We start from the raw sequence: 19,873 nt of genomic DNA, 5'->3' as shown, positions 1-19,873 counted from the left end.
TACTTTGTATGTTTTTATCTCTTATAATAGGAATATGTTTCCTATATGTGTAAGGAAGAACATTAGAGAAATAGCATAGATATTAACTGTAATATACAAGACACATCATAATTATAGTTGTTGAATATAATCTCTATCTGCTATAAGCTTATCCTTTCTCATTGTTAAATTTGTATGAAGATAGAGTTTAAGTGAAAAAGAATATTATAAAGAAGTTTCTTACTTCATTGTGTTAGATATTTCCATTTCTTTTTCTGAAAGGTCCCTTTTCAAGTTCCCCAAATGAAATGGATTTGGAAGAGTCGACTTCTTTTTAGTGACCTGAAGAATACATTAAGTAGGTCAGTTTATAGCTAAGAATGGAATCAATGAGCAGAAATGATGTAAAAACTAAATATCTGTCTAAGAGAACTATTTACTATTTTGCAGTGTTGCCTTTAAGTATCTTTGGTGCTAACTTGTGCCTCTTGGCTTATCCTTCATTATAAACCCAGTGACCACAGGGCCATGGCATAGGAGGACATGGAAGTTCTCCCTAAAAACCTTCTACCACAGCCACGATGGAGCCTTTACCGAGTTCTGTTATAATTTACGTGTATGTGTATATGTCTCCCTCTCTGGACTGCACTCCTCAACAGCAGGGGCTGTATCTTATCATCATTGTATCTCCTTTGTGTAGCCCTGGGGACATAGTAGGTGTTCAAGCAACAGCTGCTGAATGGCTAAATCTTAGACATTAATTCAATTTTTCTTAGGAGTTGTTCATGGCCTCTTAGTTCTTTCCAACTAGTCTTTTTTTATTTTTATTTTTTTATGTGCCTTGACCGCGGGCCTTCAGCAGACCAAGTAACCCCTTGCTCAAGCCAGCGACATTGGGCTCAAGCTGGTGACCTTGGGGTCTCGAACCTGGGTCTTCCGCATCCCAGTCCTACGCTCTATCCACTGCGCCACCGCCTGGTCTTTCCAACTAGTCTTAATGATATTTCCCACCAATTTTACCTACCAGGATAATGAGTAAAATACCAGTGAGCACTTCCTAAGTACATCCCCTTCGGGCCCTAAGAGCGCTCTTTTGTTTGGAATTAGGAGATCAAATCTACGGTTCTTTATGCCAGGACACTCAGAATCTCATATTCTATTCCTGTCCCTTCGCAGACTTGCCTTCTTTAGGCTTTGTCACCTCTATCCACCCGAATGACAGCTTTCAAAAATGTTTTGAAAAAGCAACATCACTAGAATAAGTAGGAAACGTCCTAGCATGATTATTTTGATAATCATTTGGATATACTATGGTAATTTTCATGGAAAAAATTGTAGAAAATGATAAATAAGCAGTCTGAAAAATGAACACTCTCTTTGCTTAATAACCACATTTTCAGTTCTTAAGTATGGAGACCAGAACTTCACAGGTGCAGATAGATAAATAAACAATCTGTAATAGGTAGAACAATAAACACAGGTATATTTTAAGTTACCGATTCTCTTTTTGTTTCTGCTGAGCATTTTATTGGCTAGTCAGATCAGCCCCCTAACTGTCCCACAACGAGGGTGTCCCTGTTAACACTGTGAACAGAGAAGAAAGAGATGAACAGGGAAAGCAGGATGAAAGAGTTTCTCTGCTTATATATAATAGTGTCAAAGCAGATGTCCTGGATGTTAAGGGGCTACTGTTTCACTACTTGATAATTCTTCCTCTTTTTGGTTCTAAATCATTGGTTTCCCAACAGTGACTAAAACAACCACCAATTCAAGTGAAGAATGGTCTGCCATTAAGAATTCTGTTGCAATTATAAAATATGGACCGGAAAGACAGCTTAGCTCCCAGAACATGCACACTTGAATGAACACCCACCTTAAGCAAGGCCCCACTCTCTTCTAAGCCGTCCGATTCCCTTCGCTTTCGTACCGCATCTGGTGTAGCGTGGGGGCTCGGGCCAGCTCTGTCTCCCCCTTCACAACCATTGTCAGATCCTCCACTGCTTTGGGAAGGGCTGGGCTTATGGCTCTTTAAGGCATAGTCACCAAAAAGAGTTCTTCTGCAGGTTGGAGAGGTTGCTACTTTGGAAGTACCTTGCAGCCTACTGAGGATAGGTGAGGTTGTCAAACAATCTAGTTTTTCATGGGACCCAGCAAGGAACCAGTCGGCACAAGACAAGTAGGGGCGTGGAGAAGATGCCAGCCGCTCGTTTATGCGGCAGTCTACTCCTTCCAGCTGGTGAAGAGTTGTTCTGACCTGATCCACGTATATACAGTCTGGTCCTGGGTTCCCAATAGCTTTGGATGCACAGCCTCCAGCTTCTAACAGTACACACAACATATAATACCTCTGTAAGAAAAAAATGTTGTTAGTGGGATTTAGCTACATGAAGATACTTATATGCAATATGCATCTATCAGTTTATGAATACTGAAGACAGATGGGCATGTGGCATAACCATGTGATGATTATTACAAACTCCTCCCTCCCCTTTTTCTTAGTTATTCTCAGTGCTTCTTGATCACCCTTGAAAAGAAATACCGTATTGCCTTATCCTGATAAACCATCAGTCACTACTTTGGGCACATGGAATTCCCTAATGTAGCTTTCAAACAGCCTCAATTACTGGAAGTCCTTTCATTTATAATCCCATATTTACTCTGACTCTGTATTATTTTTATGTCTCCTTGTATTTCCCAAAACAAACTAGAGGATAAAACCGCTATAGAAATTAGAACAAAAGACCTTAAGAACCTGCTGAAATCTTATCCTAGGTTTCATTAATATTTCTGCATGAAGATTAAATGGATGCTAAAGAAAAGAAATAAATAAGGGGCTCCTGACCAGGTGGTGGTGCAGTGGATAGAATGTCGGACTGGGATGCTGAGGACCCAGGTTTGAAACCCCGAGGCCGCCGGCTTGAGCATGGGCTCACTCAGCTTGAGCGCAGGCTCATTCAGCTTGAGCATGGGGTTGCTAGCTTGAGTGTGGGATCAGACATGACCCCATGGTTGCTGGCTTGGGCCCAAAGGTTGCTGGCTTAAAGCAAGGGGTCGCCCGCTCTGTTGGAGCCCCCCCGCCCCCGCAGTCAAGGTACATACGAGAAAGCAATCAATGAACAACTAAGGTGCCATAACAAAGAATTGATGCTTCTGATCTCTCTCCCTTCCTCTCTCTCTTGTCTGTCTCTCTCTCTCACTTGAAAAAAAAAAAAAAATATATATAAATAAGGGACATATAACATTTTCTTGAATACTGGTATTTAAAATGCTCAAAATTTTAAATTATCACATTGTGTATTTATGTAGATGGTAAACTGCTGTGTGTGTGTGTGTGTGTGTGTGTGTGTGTGTGTGTGTGTGTAAGAAAGAAACCAAGGTAATCTTACCCAGCCAACAATTAGCAAAAAATATCTCCCTTCAGGTTCTGGAAAGGCTTCAGTGTTTGCATCTGTAGGAGGTTGGAGGTGATGTCGAGGAAACACTTCTCTCCATATTACCAACTGACCAACTCTTTGTTTTGCTGCCAAAGGCAGTAGGCCACAGTGACGACAGTATACAGCTATATCAAGAAGATCATCTTTAGGCAAATGACTGCATATCAAATAACCCTTGAATTTAACCACAAAGAGCAGAAATCAACAAGTGATATCAAGCAATAATCCTATAATATATTTTAAGAGTTTTATAGGTACTTCTTCAGTTGGCTTAAAATATTCTACTTTCAAATGGAATAAGTGAAGACATAGTAAAAATAATTCCCCCCCTGTGGTCAACTAGACACCAAATATTTACCATAACTTAAGTCTACAACAGGTAGATGGTGGCACAAAGCAAGATCATCTCCAAGTAATATAAGCCTAAGTGTTGGGCAAAATTAGAACAGAACTGAATCCTAAGGATGGAAAGTGGAGAATGAGGAGTTGAAAAATGAACATACTTAGATTCATTTGATGCTTCACTTTCTTTAGATTGAGCCAACTCCTTGGTGTTCAAGGACTCATTCAGAAGGTGCATGGTTATGTGTGGAGATAGGAAAGCAGTGTACTACTGCGAAAGGAAGCCCAGGAGCATTCTCTCACTCTTACACACTTGGTTGTTTGCGTATGACTTCTCCTTTACAGATGTACAAATGCTTTAGAGCACTTTGAAGCCAGAAATAGTCATTGTATTTGTAAATATGTAGGTACAGTTTGGTTTTAAGATCTTAATTTTAGGGTACCTACATTCAGAGGAAAAGAGAAGGATGTATTTTTCATATTTGTAAAAATCAGAAAATTTAGGTCTGTTCATATAGCAGTTCAACATTTGTAAAAGATTCAAGCTTCAACTTACCTTGTAAAATAGGGAAGACCCTAAAATCGTATACAGCCGCCTCATGTCATAGTAGTCTTCAGACTGGGGGAAAAAGACAACCATAGTGGATTTAGATTTCGCAGTTAAGCGACAACAGTTAAAATGGCAATTACGTTCTTGGTAAACTGAACAACTAAATGGAACAGTGAGTTGATGCTTCCCGCTCCATCTCTCCCTTCCTCTCTCTCTGTCAATGGAAATATTAAAAAAAAAACAAAACAGATTAAAAAAGCCATACTGTTCCTTTCTATTTAAAGTCAGATCTACAGAGTTTTTATTTAATTTAATGAGCATTACATGTATGTCCTATCTCACAAAGCCCAGTTCTTAATGATACAAATGTGAATTAATCATTAGATACACATTATGTAACAAATATTTTTAACTGAGTAGAAAATTTTAAGGCAAGCAAAATAGATTTTGTCCTTGTCAAAATAGGAAACTAATATATATCAAGATAATTACATGGTACTTGCAAATGACTGATTTACAAAATGAGAATTCAACAGTGATCTTTCCTAAAATTCACTGCTTATCTTACCAATTCTGCAAAATCTGCAGCCTCCAAGTCACTCAGTGCATTGTCTAGTTCCATCTATGTGGGGAAAAAAGAGTAACATAAACATTTAATTCATAGTTACTTTTCAATATTGGCCATATAAACATGTTTGAGAATTACTTGTTAGGAACTGAGTATCTTTCTCCTTTGTATTATTTAAGAACAGTCCCAAATAGAACATCTTGTTTCTAAACTTTGCAAATGTAAAAAAAAAAATTTAACACGTAGGCATTTACAATTAAATAACAATTGCAAAATAGGCTTTACTCTGTATTCAATATAAAACAATTTATGAGATTAAAAACTGCTTTTAGTTTTAGATTAGAAAAAATTTTAATGTATTAAAATTCTTAAAGAGGAAATAATAACAGTCATAACGTGGCTACACTATTTTGATTTTTTTTTCTTTTTCCTATATATTTCTCAAAAGATGGACTCTTGGGAAATACCAACATTCTTCCCAGTGTCTCTCCTGAGTTTTGTATAAAGAACTGTTAATCTTTATTCATGAGTTAAAACATGAAGGCAAGTGTCCCCTGGAATCTGGCACAGTTTAACTACCCTACAGAGTTATTAGGAAAATCTTTTACTTAAGGTTTAGCCTTTGTTTCTATGGAAACTGCCTCAACTCTTGCATGCATTTTTTTATCGCCTAAAGCATTCGCAACTTAAAAAACAATAAATTTAATCAGCAGTTTAATCTGTAATGCATATTTAAAAACTATTGGCAATATATGCTATTTGTGAAAAAGAATTATTTTCTTTCCTTTTTTAAATCCAAGACACTCTCTGCAGGACTGTCTTACAAACTGGTTCTCACTGAGATGACAAAAGCTTTGGAAACATTAGTCATGGCTTTTAGTGCTTTCGCATGGTATGACGTATTACTCATTTGTGATCTATATTCTGCATCTAGCAAATACTTCATGTTCTCCTTTTTGAAGCCCTAGTTTCTCTTGAGAAAAACTGCAGGACAGAAAGAAAGTTACCCAGCTGTGATTTTTAATTTCAGAAATGTTACTGTTTAATAGATTGCTATTCCTGCTCCAGAACTCTGTAGCCTAATGTACAACAAGGTTACTATAATTGTTTCCTCATATTACTTAAGAGAAAAGGTAAAGTATCCTTTCTCTTAATTATTCCAATGTACTGTGGGAAAAATAATTTTTAAAAAATAAAACATATGACAGACAAACAAAAATAAGGAAATTCTCAAACATCTGGGAAAGAAAACTGCCCTCATTGTATACTAAACTCAGAACTAATTAAGTTTTTTTTTTCCAAGTTAAAATACTTTCCACCTAAAATTTATCAGGCACAAGTAACCTTACATACATGTTTTAAAATAGGTTTTTTAAGACATAAAATTCCTTAATATTTTCATTAGCAGATATATAGTCACTAAATCCTACTATTTTTAACACAGTAAGCAATTTCAAAGCAAAAAAAGTAAGCTTTTTGAGTTTTCTGGTAAAACAAAAACCTAAAATTACTAGTTTTAAAACTATATATTCACGAGACAGAGAAAGACAAGTACTGTATGATTTCCCTTATATGTGAAGTCTTAAAAATTAAAACAATAAAACTAAGAGGACTCTTCAACCAAGAAACACTGAAGAAGCCACACCAGGACTGGTAGGAAAAGCGGAAATGCGGAGAGGGCTGCCCAGCTCCCTGGAGCCAACGGCAGCAGGGAGAGACTCGCGTGGCGGGAAGTGAGTTTAGCAGAGGGGAAAGGGTCCTGAGCCCCAGGAACAAAGCCCCAGCCTGCAGCCCCAGAGCCCAGAAGAGGCGTAAGGACAGTATTTAGCTGGAAACAAGTCAGGATACTGTTTGTGAGAAAGAGTCTGATTTCTCAGACCCAGGAACCTTCTTAAAGGGACCGTGCAGAACATCTCTCTCACAACCACTCACCCGGGGCTCCTGGGGACAGGGGGAGAGAGGAGAGGACCAGAGTAACAAGAAGAGAGTGTAATCTAGGAGGCACAGGGAGAAACATTTTGGGAGATAGCCACCCTAACCCCTGGGACGAGTCACTCCCCAAAGCTGAAGTGAATATTTCCCCTGGAAACAGCAATACCAGCAAAGGGAAGCAGGAGAGCAGCCAAACAAGCTCCCCCGCGGCATTCAGAGCAGAGTCGCATAGAAGGAGGGAGCATTTGCGTCTACAGGAGTGAGTCTTAGGGTCCGAGCTGCAAGGCTCCCACCCACGTGGCTGAGGGCGCGCCGGAGGGCGGAGGGCGGGCGGCAGCGGGAGACAAAAGCGCGGTTCTGCTGGCAGGGGCAGAAGCCGGGTGGCCACCACTGGGCTCAGGTGTTAGCTCAATCTTGCCCGGCTGGGAGAAGAGGGCGTGCAAAAGCGGTCAAGCTCAGCGGCCGGCAGCCTGTAATCCAGCCAGCAGGAGAAGGGCGGGAACCCCGGAAAGGGTGGAGACCAGCAAGGGCAGAGGAGCACAGCCTTGCCCGCCCGTGCAACCCAGGCTTGCGGTCTGACTTGGTAGCTGGCTTCTCCCGCGAAGGTGGAGCCAAAAGCCCAGAAGAGGCAGAGTTCCGCTACTTAGCTGAGCTTGGGCACGCAGTCCTGCCCGGTGGTAGAGCCAAGGCTAGCAGCCGTTCCTTGAGTGGGCTCCTTCTGCAAGGGCAGGGCGAAAGTCCGGGAACAAGCAGAGACCCACAGCTGAGCAAAGGTGCTCGCCAGTGCCCTCAGGACCGAGCATAACGTCACACATGGGGGCGGGGCAAAGGCCAAGGCCACCAACGCTTGTGCACCCGAGCACGTGATCACAGCCACTCCCGTGAAGAGAAAATGCGGAGGCAGAGAAATACAACACAAATAAACGAAGAGAAATGCCCAGAAAAGGACCTAAGTGAATCAGATATAACCAAATTACCAGATACACAGTTTAAAATAACGATTGTTAGGATGCTCAAAGATATTAGAACAACCATAGATGACCATTACAAAAACCTAAATAAAGAGATAACAAATTTAAAAAAGGACATTGAAATAATAAAAAAAGAATCAGTCAGAAATGACAAATACAATATCTGAAATAAAGAATACAATGGAAGGAATTAAAAGCAGGATGGATGAAGCAGAGAATCGAATCAGTGAGTTAGAGGACACGATAAATAAAGGCACAGAACCAGAGCAGAAAAAAGAAAAGAGACTCAAAAAATTCTGAGGAAACTCTAAGAGAGCTCTGTGACAACATGAAGAGTAATAACATCCACATCATAGGGGTTCCTGAAGAAGAAGAGAAAGAACAAGGGATAGAGACTTTGTTCAAACATATTATAGCGGAAAACTTCCCCCAATTAAGGCAAGGAAACATTTCACATGTTCAGGAAGCACAGAGAACTCCATTAAGGAGAAACCCAAAGAAACCAACACCAAGACACATCATAAGTAAAATACCAGAGCTAAATGATAAAGAGAAAATATTAAAAGCTGCTAGAGAAAAAAAGACTATCACCTACAAAGGAGCCCCCATAAGGATGACTTCTGACTTCTCAACAGAAACACTTGAGGCCAGAAGGGAATGGCAAGAAATATTCAAAGTAATGCAGAACAAGAGCCTACAACCAAGACTACTTTATCCAGCAAGGCTATCATTTAAAATTGAAGGAGAAATAAAAAGCTTTAGAGACAAAAAAAAAACAACTCAAGGAATTCACTGCAACCAAACCAAGGCTACAAGAAATGCTAAGGGACCTGTTGTAAACAGATCAAAGGAAAAAAAGAATACAGCAAAAGAGGAATACAGTTTTAAAGAAAAAAAAATGGCAATAAACAATTACATATCAGTAATAACCTTAAATGTTAATGGATTAAATGATCCGATCAAGAGACATAGATAGGGTAGCTGCGTGGATAAGAAAACAGGACCCATACATATGCTGTCTACAAGAGACACACCTTAAATCAAAAGATGCACACAGACTGAAGATAAAAGGATGGAAAAAAATATTTCATGCAAATGGAAATGAAAAAAAAGCTGGGGTAGCAATACTTATATCAGACAAAATGGACTTTAAAACAAAGACCATAGTTAGAGATAAAGAAGGTCACTACTATAATAGTAGGGGATTTCAATACCCCATTAACATCATTAGATAGATCCTCAAGAAAGAAAATTAACAAAGAATCAGCAGACATAAAGGACATATTATATCAACTCGATTTAATAGATATCTTCAGAACCTTTCACCCTAAAACGGCAGAATATACATTCTTTTCAAGTGCTCATGGTACATTCTCTAGAATAGACCACATGTTAGGGCACAAAAGCGGTCTCAACAAATATAAGAAGATTGAAATCATATCGAGCACTTTCTCTGATCACAATGGCATTAAACTAGAATTCAACCACAATAGAAAAATTGAAAAACATTCAAACACTTGGAAACTAAATAGCACGTTATTAAATAATGAATGGGTTAACATTGACATCAAAGAAGAAATTAAAAAATTCCTAGAAACAAACGATAATGAGCATATATCAACTCAAAATTTATGGGACACAGCAAAAGCAGTCCTGAGAGGGAAGTTTATAGCATTACAGACATACCTCAAGAAGCTAGAAAAAGCTCAAATAAACAACTTAACCCTGTATCTAAAATAACTAGAAAAAGAACAGCAAGTAAAGGCCAGAGCTAGTAGAAGGAAGGAAATAATAAAGATCAGAGCAGAAATAAATGACATAGAGGCTAAAGAAACAATACAGAGGATCAAGGAAAACAGGAGCTGGTTCTTTGAAAACGTAACAAGATTGATGAACGTTTATCGAGACTCACCAAGAAAAAAGAGAGAGGACTCAAATAAATAAAATTAGAAACGAGAGTGGAGGAATAACAACTGACACAACAGAAATACAAAATATTATAAGAAAATACTATGAAGAACTGTACGCCAAAAACCTAGACAACCTAGATGAAATGGACAAATTCCTTGAATCATAATATCTTCCAAAAATCAATCTGGAAGAATCAGAAAACCTAAACAGACCAATTACAACAAATGAGATTGAAACAGCTATCAAAAAACTCCCAAAAAAGAAAAGTCCTGGGCCTGATGGCTTCACAAGTGAATTCTACCAAATATTCAACGAAGAACTAACTCCTATCCTTCTCAAGCTATTTCAAAATATTCAAGAGGAAGGAAGACTTCCAAACTCCTTTTATGAGGTGAGCATAATTCTGATTCCAAAACCAGGCAAAGACAACACAAAAAAAGAAAATTATAGGCCAATATCCCTGATGAACTTAGATGCAAAAATCCTCAACAAAATATTAGCAAATGGGATCCAGCAATATATGAAAAATATCATACACCATGATCAAGCGGGATTTATTCTTGGGAGGCAAGGCTGGTACAATATTCGCAAATCAATCAATGTGATTCATCACATAAACAAAAGGAAGAAGAGAAACCACATGATAATTTCAATAGATGCAGAAAAGCATTTGATAAAGTCCAGCACCCATTCATGATCAAAACTCTCAGCAAAGTGGGAATACAGGGAACATACCTCAACATGATAAAGGCCGTCTATGACAAACCCACAGCCAACATCATAGTCAATGGGCAAAAATTAAAAGCAATCCCCTTAAGATCAGGAACGAGGCAGGGGTGCCCCCTTTCACCACTCTTATTCAACATAGTTCTGGAAGTCCAAGCCACAGCAATCAGACAAGGAAAAGAAATAAAAGGCATCCGAATTGGAAAAGAAGAAGTAAAACTATCATTATTTGCAGATGATATGATATTGTATATAGAAAACCCTAAAGTCTCAGTCAGAAAACTACTAGACCTGATAAATGAATTCGGCAAGGTGGCAGGATATAAAATCAATACTCAGAAATCAGAGGCATTTTTATACACTAATAATGAACTGTCAGAAAGAGAAATCAAGGAATCAATTCCCTTTTCCATTGGAACCAAAAAAATAAAGTACCTAGGAATAAATCTAACCAAGGAGATTAAAGACTTGTACTCGGAAAATTATAAAACATTGATAAAAGGAAGCAGGGAAGATACGAATAAGTGGAGGCATATACCGTGCTCATGGTTAGGAAGAATAAACATCATTAAAATGTCTATATTACCCAAAGCAATTTATAAATTCAATGCAATATTGATTAATATACCAATGACTTACTTCAAAGATATAGAACACATATTCCAAAAAATTATATGGAACCAAAAGAGAACACGAATAGCCTCAGCAATCATGAAAAGGAAGAATAAAGTGGGAGGTATCACACTTCTGGATATCAAGTTATATTATAAGGCCATTGTACTCAAAACAGCCTGGTACTGGCATAAGAACAGGCACATAGATCAATGGAACAGAACAGAGAACCCAGAAATAAACCCACAGCTCTATGGACAACTGATATTTGACAAAGGAGGTAAGGGCATACAATGGAGTAAAGACAGCCTCTTCAACAAATGGTGTTGGGAAAATTGGACAGCTACCTGCAAAAAAATGAAACTAGACCACCAACTTACACCACTCACAAAAATAAACTCAAAATGGATAAAAGACTTAAATGTAAGCCGTGAAACCATAAGCATATTAGAAGAAAACATAGGCAGTAAGCTCTCTGACATCTCTCACAGCAATATATTTGCCGATTTGTCTCCACAGGCAAGTGAAATAAAAGACAGGATAAACAAATGGGACTTTATCAAACTAAAAAGCTTCTGCACAGCTAAAGACAATAAGAACAGAATAAAAAGACAAACAACACAATGGGAGAATATATTTGACATTGCGTATGATAAGGGGTTAATAACCAAATTTTATAAAGAACTTGTAAAACTTAATACCAGGAAGAAAAACAATCCAATCCAAAAATGGGCAACAGAAATGAATAGACACTTCTCCAAAGTGGACACACAGATGGCCAATAGGCATATGAAAAAATGTTCAACATCACTAATGATTAGAGAAATGCAAATTAAAACCACAATGAGATATCACCTCACACGAGTCAGAATGGCGCTCATCAACAAAACAACACAGAATAAGTGCTGGCGAGGATGTGGAGAAAAGGGAACCCTCCTGCACTGCTGGTGGGAATGCAGACTGCTGCAGCCACTGTGGAAAACAGTATGGAGATTCCTCAAGAAATTAAAAATCGAACTGTCTTTTGACCCAGCTATACCACTTTTAGGAATATACCCCAAGAACACCATAGCACTGTTTGAAAAGAAGAAATGCACCCCCATGTTTATGGCAGCATTGTTCACAATAGCAAAGATCTGGAAACAGCCCAAGTGTCCATCAGAGGACGAGTGGATTAAAAAGCTTTGGTACATATATACTATGGAATACTACTCAGCCATAAGAAATGATGACATAGGATCTTTTACAACAACAAGGATGGGCCTTGATAACATTATACTGAGCGAAAGAAGTAAATCAGAAAAAACTAAGAACTATATGATTCCATACATAGGTGGGACATAAAGATGAGACTCAGAGACATGGACAACAGTGTTGGGGTTACAGGGTGGGGGGAGGAGAGGGAGGGGGTTGGGGGAGGGGAGGGGCACAAAGATCATGGCTTTTCAGCATTTGCCTTATTCCCCCCTTAATCTATAGACAGACAGCAAATATTTACTTATGGTGTTTCCACTATACAGACTGCTGTCTTAGGGACAAATGCTGATGAACTATTTCAGCAGTTCCTCCTTCTTCAAAGACTTATATGTCAACATAGAGCTCCATGTTTCATAGGACATACTCAAGCTCACTCCATGCTCCCTGGAGCTTTAGCACAAAGGAATGTCCTTTTTTTTTCTCTCTCTCTCACTTTTTTTTTTGTTGTTGTTGTATTTTTTCTTTTATTTATTTATTTTTTGTATTTTTCTGAAGATGGAAATGGGGAGGCAGTCATACAGACTCCCGCATGCACCTGACCGGGATCCGCCTGGCATGCCTACGGGGGGGGGGGGGGATGCTCTGCCCATCTGGGGTGTTGCTCTGTTGCAACCAGAGCCATTCTAGCGCCTGAGGCAGAGGCCATGGGGCCATCCTTAGTGCCCAGGGTGGCTTTGCTCCTGTGGAGCCTTGGCTGCGGGAGGGGAAGAGAGTCAGAGAGGAAGTAGATGGGCGCTTCTTCTGTGTGCTCTGACTGGGAATCGAACCCAGGAATCCTGCACACCAGGCCAATGCTCTACCACTGAGCCAACCGGCCAGGGCCTAGGAATGCCCTTGTTGATCAAGTTACCCAAAAGAAAATTATATGGAGCAACCATGACAGACCAAGCAAGTCAGTCTCATACTATTCATCACCAGAACGCTGTAGCCCGGTGTGAACAGTTTCAACTTTCTCGGGAAGCAGCACAGCAGATTGGGAAATCCTGTCCAAGGGGTCCTATATTGCCCCTTCATTTGGAGTTAACCCTCAAAGACCCCTACCAGGACAACTTTGGCAGATGGATGTTACTCATATACCTTCACTTGGCAAATAGTCGTATGTCCACATTACCGTGGATACATATTCCTGATCTATAGTAACCTCTGTGAGAACAGGAGAGGCTGCTAAGCATGTTATAGCTCATTGTCTGTATGCATTGTTCTATTATTGGATTTCCTAAACTGGCTAAACTGAAAATGCTCCTGCATATGGAGCAAAAGCATTTACTGTATTTTGTCATGCTTACAATCTTTAAAGTTAAGGTATTATTAAAGTGTACTCAGCAAATATAGTAAGGTCAATTAAAAAATTTTTTTTAAAAGGGGGTAGTCATATCCTGGAACTCCTACGGGTCTACCATATCATGCTTCTTAAAAAAAAAAAAATTACATTTCTTTTGAATGCTGATGAACAGGAGACACCAAATCTTTTTCGCCTGCAAACTACTCCCTCTTTATTAGATCCAGCTAATAACACTGTTTTGTCTTTTTCCAAATAGCTCCAGATATATGGAAGAGATTTATATAGGCGGATGGGGATCTTCAAACCCCTCAGTGAGATCTTCTGAGCATGGCTTTTATGATACCTAGAGGCAGAAAAAGCCCAATAGAGATCAGGGGAACTACCAGCTTTTAGGATACACCCTTAAAGGCTCCAATGCCCCAAAGGGGTCTCATAGGATGCCATCTGGGTCCTGCTTCAATAGTGGAAAGGAAGGTCATTGAGCTAAAGCCTGCCAGGCTTACATGCCTCTGCTGTGAGGAAACAGGGACACTGGAAGGTAGGCTTCCCCCTCGCTCTTCTAAGGGAGGGTTCAGTCTCTTCCAGCCCTGCTCCAGCCACCTATGACCTAACCTTGCCCAGAATGCTGGGGTTTGCCACTGAAGGCTGAAGGTGCCCAGGGCCGTCAGCCCCATCTACAACACTGTGGATGAGCCTAGGGTATTTCTTCCAAGAAGCAGGTAAACTGATCTCATTTGCACAAGGGCCACTTAACTATGTTTTGCCTGAATAGTCAGGTTTTTTATTCTTCCCTCGAAGATCTCTGTTGTGGGTGTTGATAGTCCTATTTTCTGCTGCTTTGCTTAATATATAGTGTTTCCTTTATCCCTCCTACCTCAATGCCCCACGCATATTGCAGGCTGGGACCTACTCCTAATTTAGAGCTCTCTTTCCCCCTTTTGCCAACTTCTATTATGAATCTACCTTTGCCACCCAGCTTAGTGTATCCCAAGGTTCTCTTTACCATGCCACAGTCGCAGAGCTCCAGGGAAAAGCAACCTGGTCTCAACTCTCCAGGCAGAGGAGAACAGAAGCTCCATATCCACACATGCTGCAAATGGTTTTTCCAGTCTACCTGAATCATTACCAGCTAGAAGCAGCGGTCATTGGGACTTGGACATGAGCTGAAAAGTATAGAATGGTGACAAAAATTCCAGTGCCATGAGGACTTTTCCTGGATGTGGACTTTTCCTGGACTCCTGCTCCCTGTGACAGCTCCTAACAGACTGAACTGTGGTTGGGTTGCATTTTTCAGGAATTTGGCATGGTGTTGGGGCCAACGTGGACTTGGTGAACATCTTAAGGACACTACTCTTTTATGGATTCTTGCTGTATTGGCCAAGAGTTTGCTTAAAGACTTTTAATCAGTGTAAAAAAAAAATAGAAGACTGGATAAAGAAGATGAGGCACATATACACCATGGTATACTATTCAGCTAGAAGAAATGATGACATCGAATCACTTACAGCAGAATGGTGGAATCTTGATAATATTAAGCGGAGTGAAATAAGTGAATCAGAAAAAAACAAGAACTGCAGGATTCCATACATTGGTGGGACATAAAAACGAGACTAAGAGACATGGACAGGAGTGGGGTGGTTACGGGGGGTGGGGGGAGGGGAGGAGGGAGAGGGGGAGGGGGAGGGGTACAAAGAAAACTGGATAGAGGTGACGGAGGACGATCTCTCTTTGGGTGATGGGTATGCAACAGAACTAAATGGCAAGATAATCTGGAAATGTTGTCTTTGAATATATGTACCCTGATTTATTGATGTCACCCCATTAAAATAAAAATTTAGTTATAAAAAAAAAATAAAAAAAAAGAAAGCAAGCACAGATAAATAAAAAAACAAAAACAAAAATCTATACATTCACCAAAAAACTTCAGATCACTTAATAGCAAGTATACCTCTCTTTCCAGAAATTTGTTCTTAATTTTCTTAAGTAGACTACAAAATGTAGAAAAGCCTAAGCTCTGTCCTCAGTGTTTCAGTGTGTTAATTTTGCCTATCCGGCTGAACTTGAGCGTGCAGAGAAGACTTGTCTGGACTCCCCAGAGTATAACACAAACCCGAGTACTTGGCACAAGGAAGACTGATCTCCAGATAAGCAGCGTTGGTCTCACAAGAATAAAAGCAATGGAAGCTTTTTGAAGATAAGCAACTGGTATGATTTGAGGCAACAAATTAAAAACATACACCAGAACTCACACCAGAATTTCTCAGTTCAAAATTTCTTTCAGGTTGAGATAAATAAAAGCATATAGTCCTTTTAATCAAATGTATGCTAAATTAAGGAGAAATGCCAATAAAAAAGAAATCTGAATGTAGGAGGTAGCCTTCACATGTTATTTGTAAGAACAAAATAGGCTGTATGTTAAAATGTCTTAAATTTCTTAGGAGGAAGATAATACTTAACTCAATGTATTCATCAAAGACATTAAGTACCTCTATCACAAAAGAAGAGACTACCTATTTTGAAGGAAGAGATTTCTCTAGTGAAGAGGTTCAGAGACAGGAAAGAACCAGACACTACCAGACCAGACTGGCAGACCACAGGAGACTGTAGCTTCTGACTCAGGAAATCAACCTTCTGTTTATCAGAAGAAAAAAGACACTGGAGTGGCCATGAGACAGACTTTGGAGTCAGAGACTTCCTATCTTCAAGGTAAAGTTTTCTCTTTCTTTTCTGTGTATATTGAACACTTGTGATTTCTTATGAAAACACTGGTGGGGAGAATTATATCTCACATACATTTTAGTTTTCACATAATTTAGGAAAATGGTAATCTTCAGCCTGAGATATTAAAAGTTGCAGTATCAGTAATTGACAAAGGGAAGAACAAAACACAAATACCAGAAAGCAAAGCTTCCTCTAAACATGCTCTAACCCCTCAATGCCATTCAACTAAAAATTATACAATAATACTCGAACCACTGCAACTATGACTAGAACATGCCAGGCTTGATTCTAAGCACTTTACCCAAAACAACATGTAACTCGTCTGGGAAGTAGCTTCTGTTATTGTCCCTGTTTTATAGATGACGAAACTCAGCAAAGTCACTGATATACAAGTTTAAAATATCAGTCAACCGTCAAAAGCAATTTATTTGATTGTACACTCAAGAATTTCATGAAGCATAGAACCCTGAATGGAGTTTTCACTACGACACAGGCTGGGTTTCCTCATGGACAGGGAACTGGCTCTGGCAGAGCATGTCATTTAATACCAACCCAAATGTTGCGGCTAAATACACTGTTGGTGACGAAAACGTCTGACTTGCTCCTTTCAATTATTCAGCAGTCAAGTTATTCTAGGTCTCCAGCTATGACTAAAATCACATTGATAATACTTAACCATCATGAAGCCTTACTTTTGATATGCTATCTAGGGGACAAGGGAAAAGTTAGTTATAGGTGTTCATGTGAAGAAAGATTTTGCCATTATTAGTGGATATCTGTACTTTAGCTAAGAACATTGTTTGTTAGCTAATCACTTTATCTAGTCTTAATTTATACAGAAACATAGCCCTGCCCTGGTCAGTTGGCTCAGTGGTAGAGCATTGGCCTGGCGTGTGGATGTCCAAGGTTCAATTCCCGGTCAGGGCACACAGGAGAGGCATGCACCTGCCTATCCACCCTTCCCCCTCTTGCTTCTGTCTCTCTCTCTCTCTCTCTCTCTCTCTCTCTCTCTCCCCCTCCTGCAGCCATGGCTCAATTGGAGCAAGTTGGCCCCAGGTGCTTAGGATGGCTCCATGGCCTCTGCCTCAGGCGCTAAGAAGAGGGTGGCTGAGCAACCAGCAACACCCCAGGTGGGCAGATCATCACCCCCTAGTGGACTTGCCGGGTGGATACTGGTCAGGGCGCATGTAGGAGTCTGTCTGTCTGCCTCCCCTCCTCTCACTGAAGAAAAAAAAAAACATAACCCTAACATAACCTTGCATTACAAAATCAAAGTCACAAAATTCATAAAGCAGAATATATCATATAATTAGGATTTCTGAAAAGTATTCCAAGTTTGGACAAAGCTTAGATATTATAATAAGATGAAAGCGCTAATTTCTGTGTAGAAAGGAAAATTTGTCTCAGTTCACTGCACTGGACCTCCTTTTTCATCAGCCAATTGCCTTCTTAATTTTTACCCACAATCCCAAAGGCAACAGAAAGCTTAAGGAAAAAAGTAAAAGAGAGAAGACAGAGAGTTAGTTATAAGACAGCCGGTTGTGACGATTCTTTTCCGGAAGCTCAGCTTACCTTGATTTCTGGTGGGAGCGGGAGCCACCGCACGCCAGGCAGGCCATCTAAGAGCACCACGCTGGAGGCCTCGTACTGCTGGGCCCCGGGGCTGGCTCGGCCGTGCAGCCTTGTGGGCTGCAGCGCTCTTTGAAAAAACAGTTCAAAGAAATGGTCCAAACGAGGAGCCGACTCACCCTGGCAGAAGGCACTGAGGGACCAAGCAAGAGCTCTGAGTTAGAACAGCACACGGAAACGGCGGGCATCATCTGCAGGATGCCAAGGGGACTGGGTCTGTCCCAACCACATATGCTCTCTTCCTGATCCCTGTCCCTTCGCAAGGATCACTGCTGTACCGTTTCGACGGAGTGTGTGAACTGAAGAAATGCACTGTTGGTATTTCTTACCCTAACACTTTCTCTTAGAAACACTGGGCAGATGGTCCCATGAAGAACCACAGGCTAATCAAGTGATACGTCTACAGCAGAATGGCTGAAGTACCCTTCCGTAAAAAAAAAAAAAAAAATGTAAGTTGTTTTTTACCTCTGCCTACCAACCATTTACAACACCCAGTATCTACCAGGTGACGTAGGAAAATAAAGAGGTTTTGAGCTTTGTAATAGAATAGCTCTGGCTTTGAATCTGATCATGGTACTTACTAGGTAAATACAGGGATATCGTCTAACCTTTCTCCTAACTTTATTTCCAGCTCTGTACCCGGGATAACACAATCTAATTCACATGCAAAGTATCTAGTCCAGTGGTTCTCAACCTGTGGGTCGCGACCCTGGCGGGGGTCGAACGACCAAAACACAGGGGTCACCTAAAACTATCGGAAAATAGGCGACCCCTGTGTTTTGGTCGTTCGACCCCTGCCGGGGTCGTGGCCCACAGGTTGAGAACTGCTGATCTAGTCTATAGTAAGTACGTATTCGGCTTATTACTTTGTAAGCACATAAATTAGCCTGAGTTATTTCCTGATAAAGACATAACTACCGAAAAACTCAAAAGAAGTGGAGAGAGAAACTTGGTTTTAGCCATGTAAAAGTAATACAGTACTGCCTGCGCCATTCATGGGAATAGCTCACTGGATAATACAACAACTGGATATATCAGAATAGTATTCACTGATGCAGTCAACAAATTACTTGAGTACCTATTATGTTCTAGGCACTATTCTCATTGCTGGAGGTACAGCAGTAGGAATACCAAGACAAAAGACAGCATATCTGCTCCTGTGGAGCTCACATTCTATGTACAATGAATGAACAAACAGTAAAAGTATGAACTACGAAGGACCAGGAAGAGAACAGGACCGTGTGCATGTGTGATGCCACGGTGTTTGAGATCAAATGGCTGGGGAAGAGCCTCGTAGAATTGGGCGTGTAAGCTGAGATCCCAGTGCCTGGACGGTCCGGTGAGGGGAGAGGGCAAAAGTGAAGGGAGGGAGAACAGGCTTGGCCAGGTGCCTGTGGAGCTGGGCAGGGGTTGCATGCACTGGGAGATCTAAATCAGGTACGTATGCACCACATACCGTGCAACGGTCACTTTCCACATTGGGAATGACCTGAAGTGGCAAGAATGAAGGCAAGGAGGCCAGGAGGTCAGTGCAGCAGTGAGAGCGGCTGTGGCCGGACAGGGCGATGGGGAAGGTGAGAGTGGACAGACTGGCTGACGGAGAGCTGCTGATGGACGGGCTGGGGACGCTGAGGGAAATGGTCAGAGCGTCACTTGGATCACAACACTGAAACTTGATTAGCGTATCCTCAGTCTTCTGTGGCTCGGTGAGCCTTTCTTATCCTTCATATTCAGGAAAAAACCCTTGTTTTTAAAAAAAGTACTGCAAATTAACATTGGATCCGTGTACTTTTTGGTTTTAAAACTCAATGGATCTTCATATGTATTGCAGTTTGCCTTTCAAATTCTCACTTGAACAAGAAACTAGTTAAATTCGCTGCCAACTCAGAGATAATTCCAAATCAATGGGCGCTAAATTTCATGAGGAACTTCAGAGATACTGAGTCCCTCTGCCCACCA

General features: G+C 40.5%; 1 protein-coding gene across 1 annotated transcript in view; it reads right to left on the bottom strand.

Moving 5' to 3' along the window:
• The window catches only part of INTU (inturned planar cell polarity protein), an 82,341-nt gene that overhangs the window by 9,387 nt on the left and 53,081 nt on the right, over positions 1-19,873 (bottom strand). Inside the window, exons 8-13 of the mRNA XM_066385017.1 lie at positions 17,858-18,047; positions 4,874-4,927; positions 4,312-4,374; positions 3,366-3,587; positions 1,853-2,326; positions 224-321 (exon numbers count right to left, since the gene is read on the bottom strand). Of these exons, the coding sequence (XP_066241114.1) occupies positions 224-321; positions 1,853-2,326; positions 3,366-3,587; positions 4,312-4,374; positions 4,874-4,927; positions 17,858-18,047 (1,101 nt within the window). The remainder of the gene's footprint in view (positions 1-223; positions 322-1,852; positions 2,327-3,365; positions 3,588-4,311; positions 4,375-4,873; positions 4,928-17,857; positions 18,048-19,873) is intronic.

The sequence above is a fragment of the Saccopteryx leptura genome, chromosome 1, assembly GCF_036850995.1.
Source record: "Saccopteryx leptura isolate mSacLep1 chromosome 1, mSacLep1_pri_phased_curated, whole genome shotgun sequence".
Taxonomy (NCBI): Eukaryota; Metazoa; Chordata; class Mammalia; order Chiroptera; family Emballonuridae; genus Saccopteryx; species Saccopteryx leptura.
Note: the sequence above shows the minus strand (reverse complement) of the source record. Positions and strands in the feature narration are given on the sequence as shown.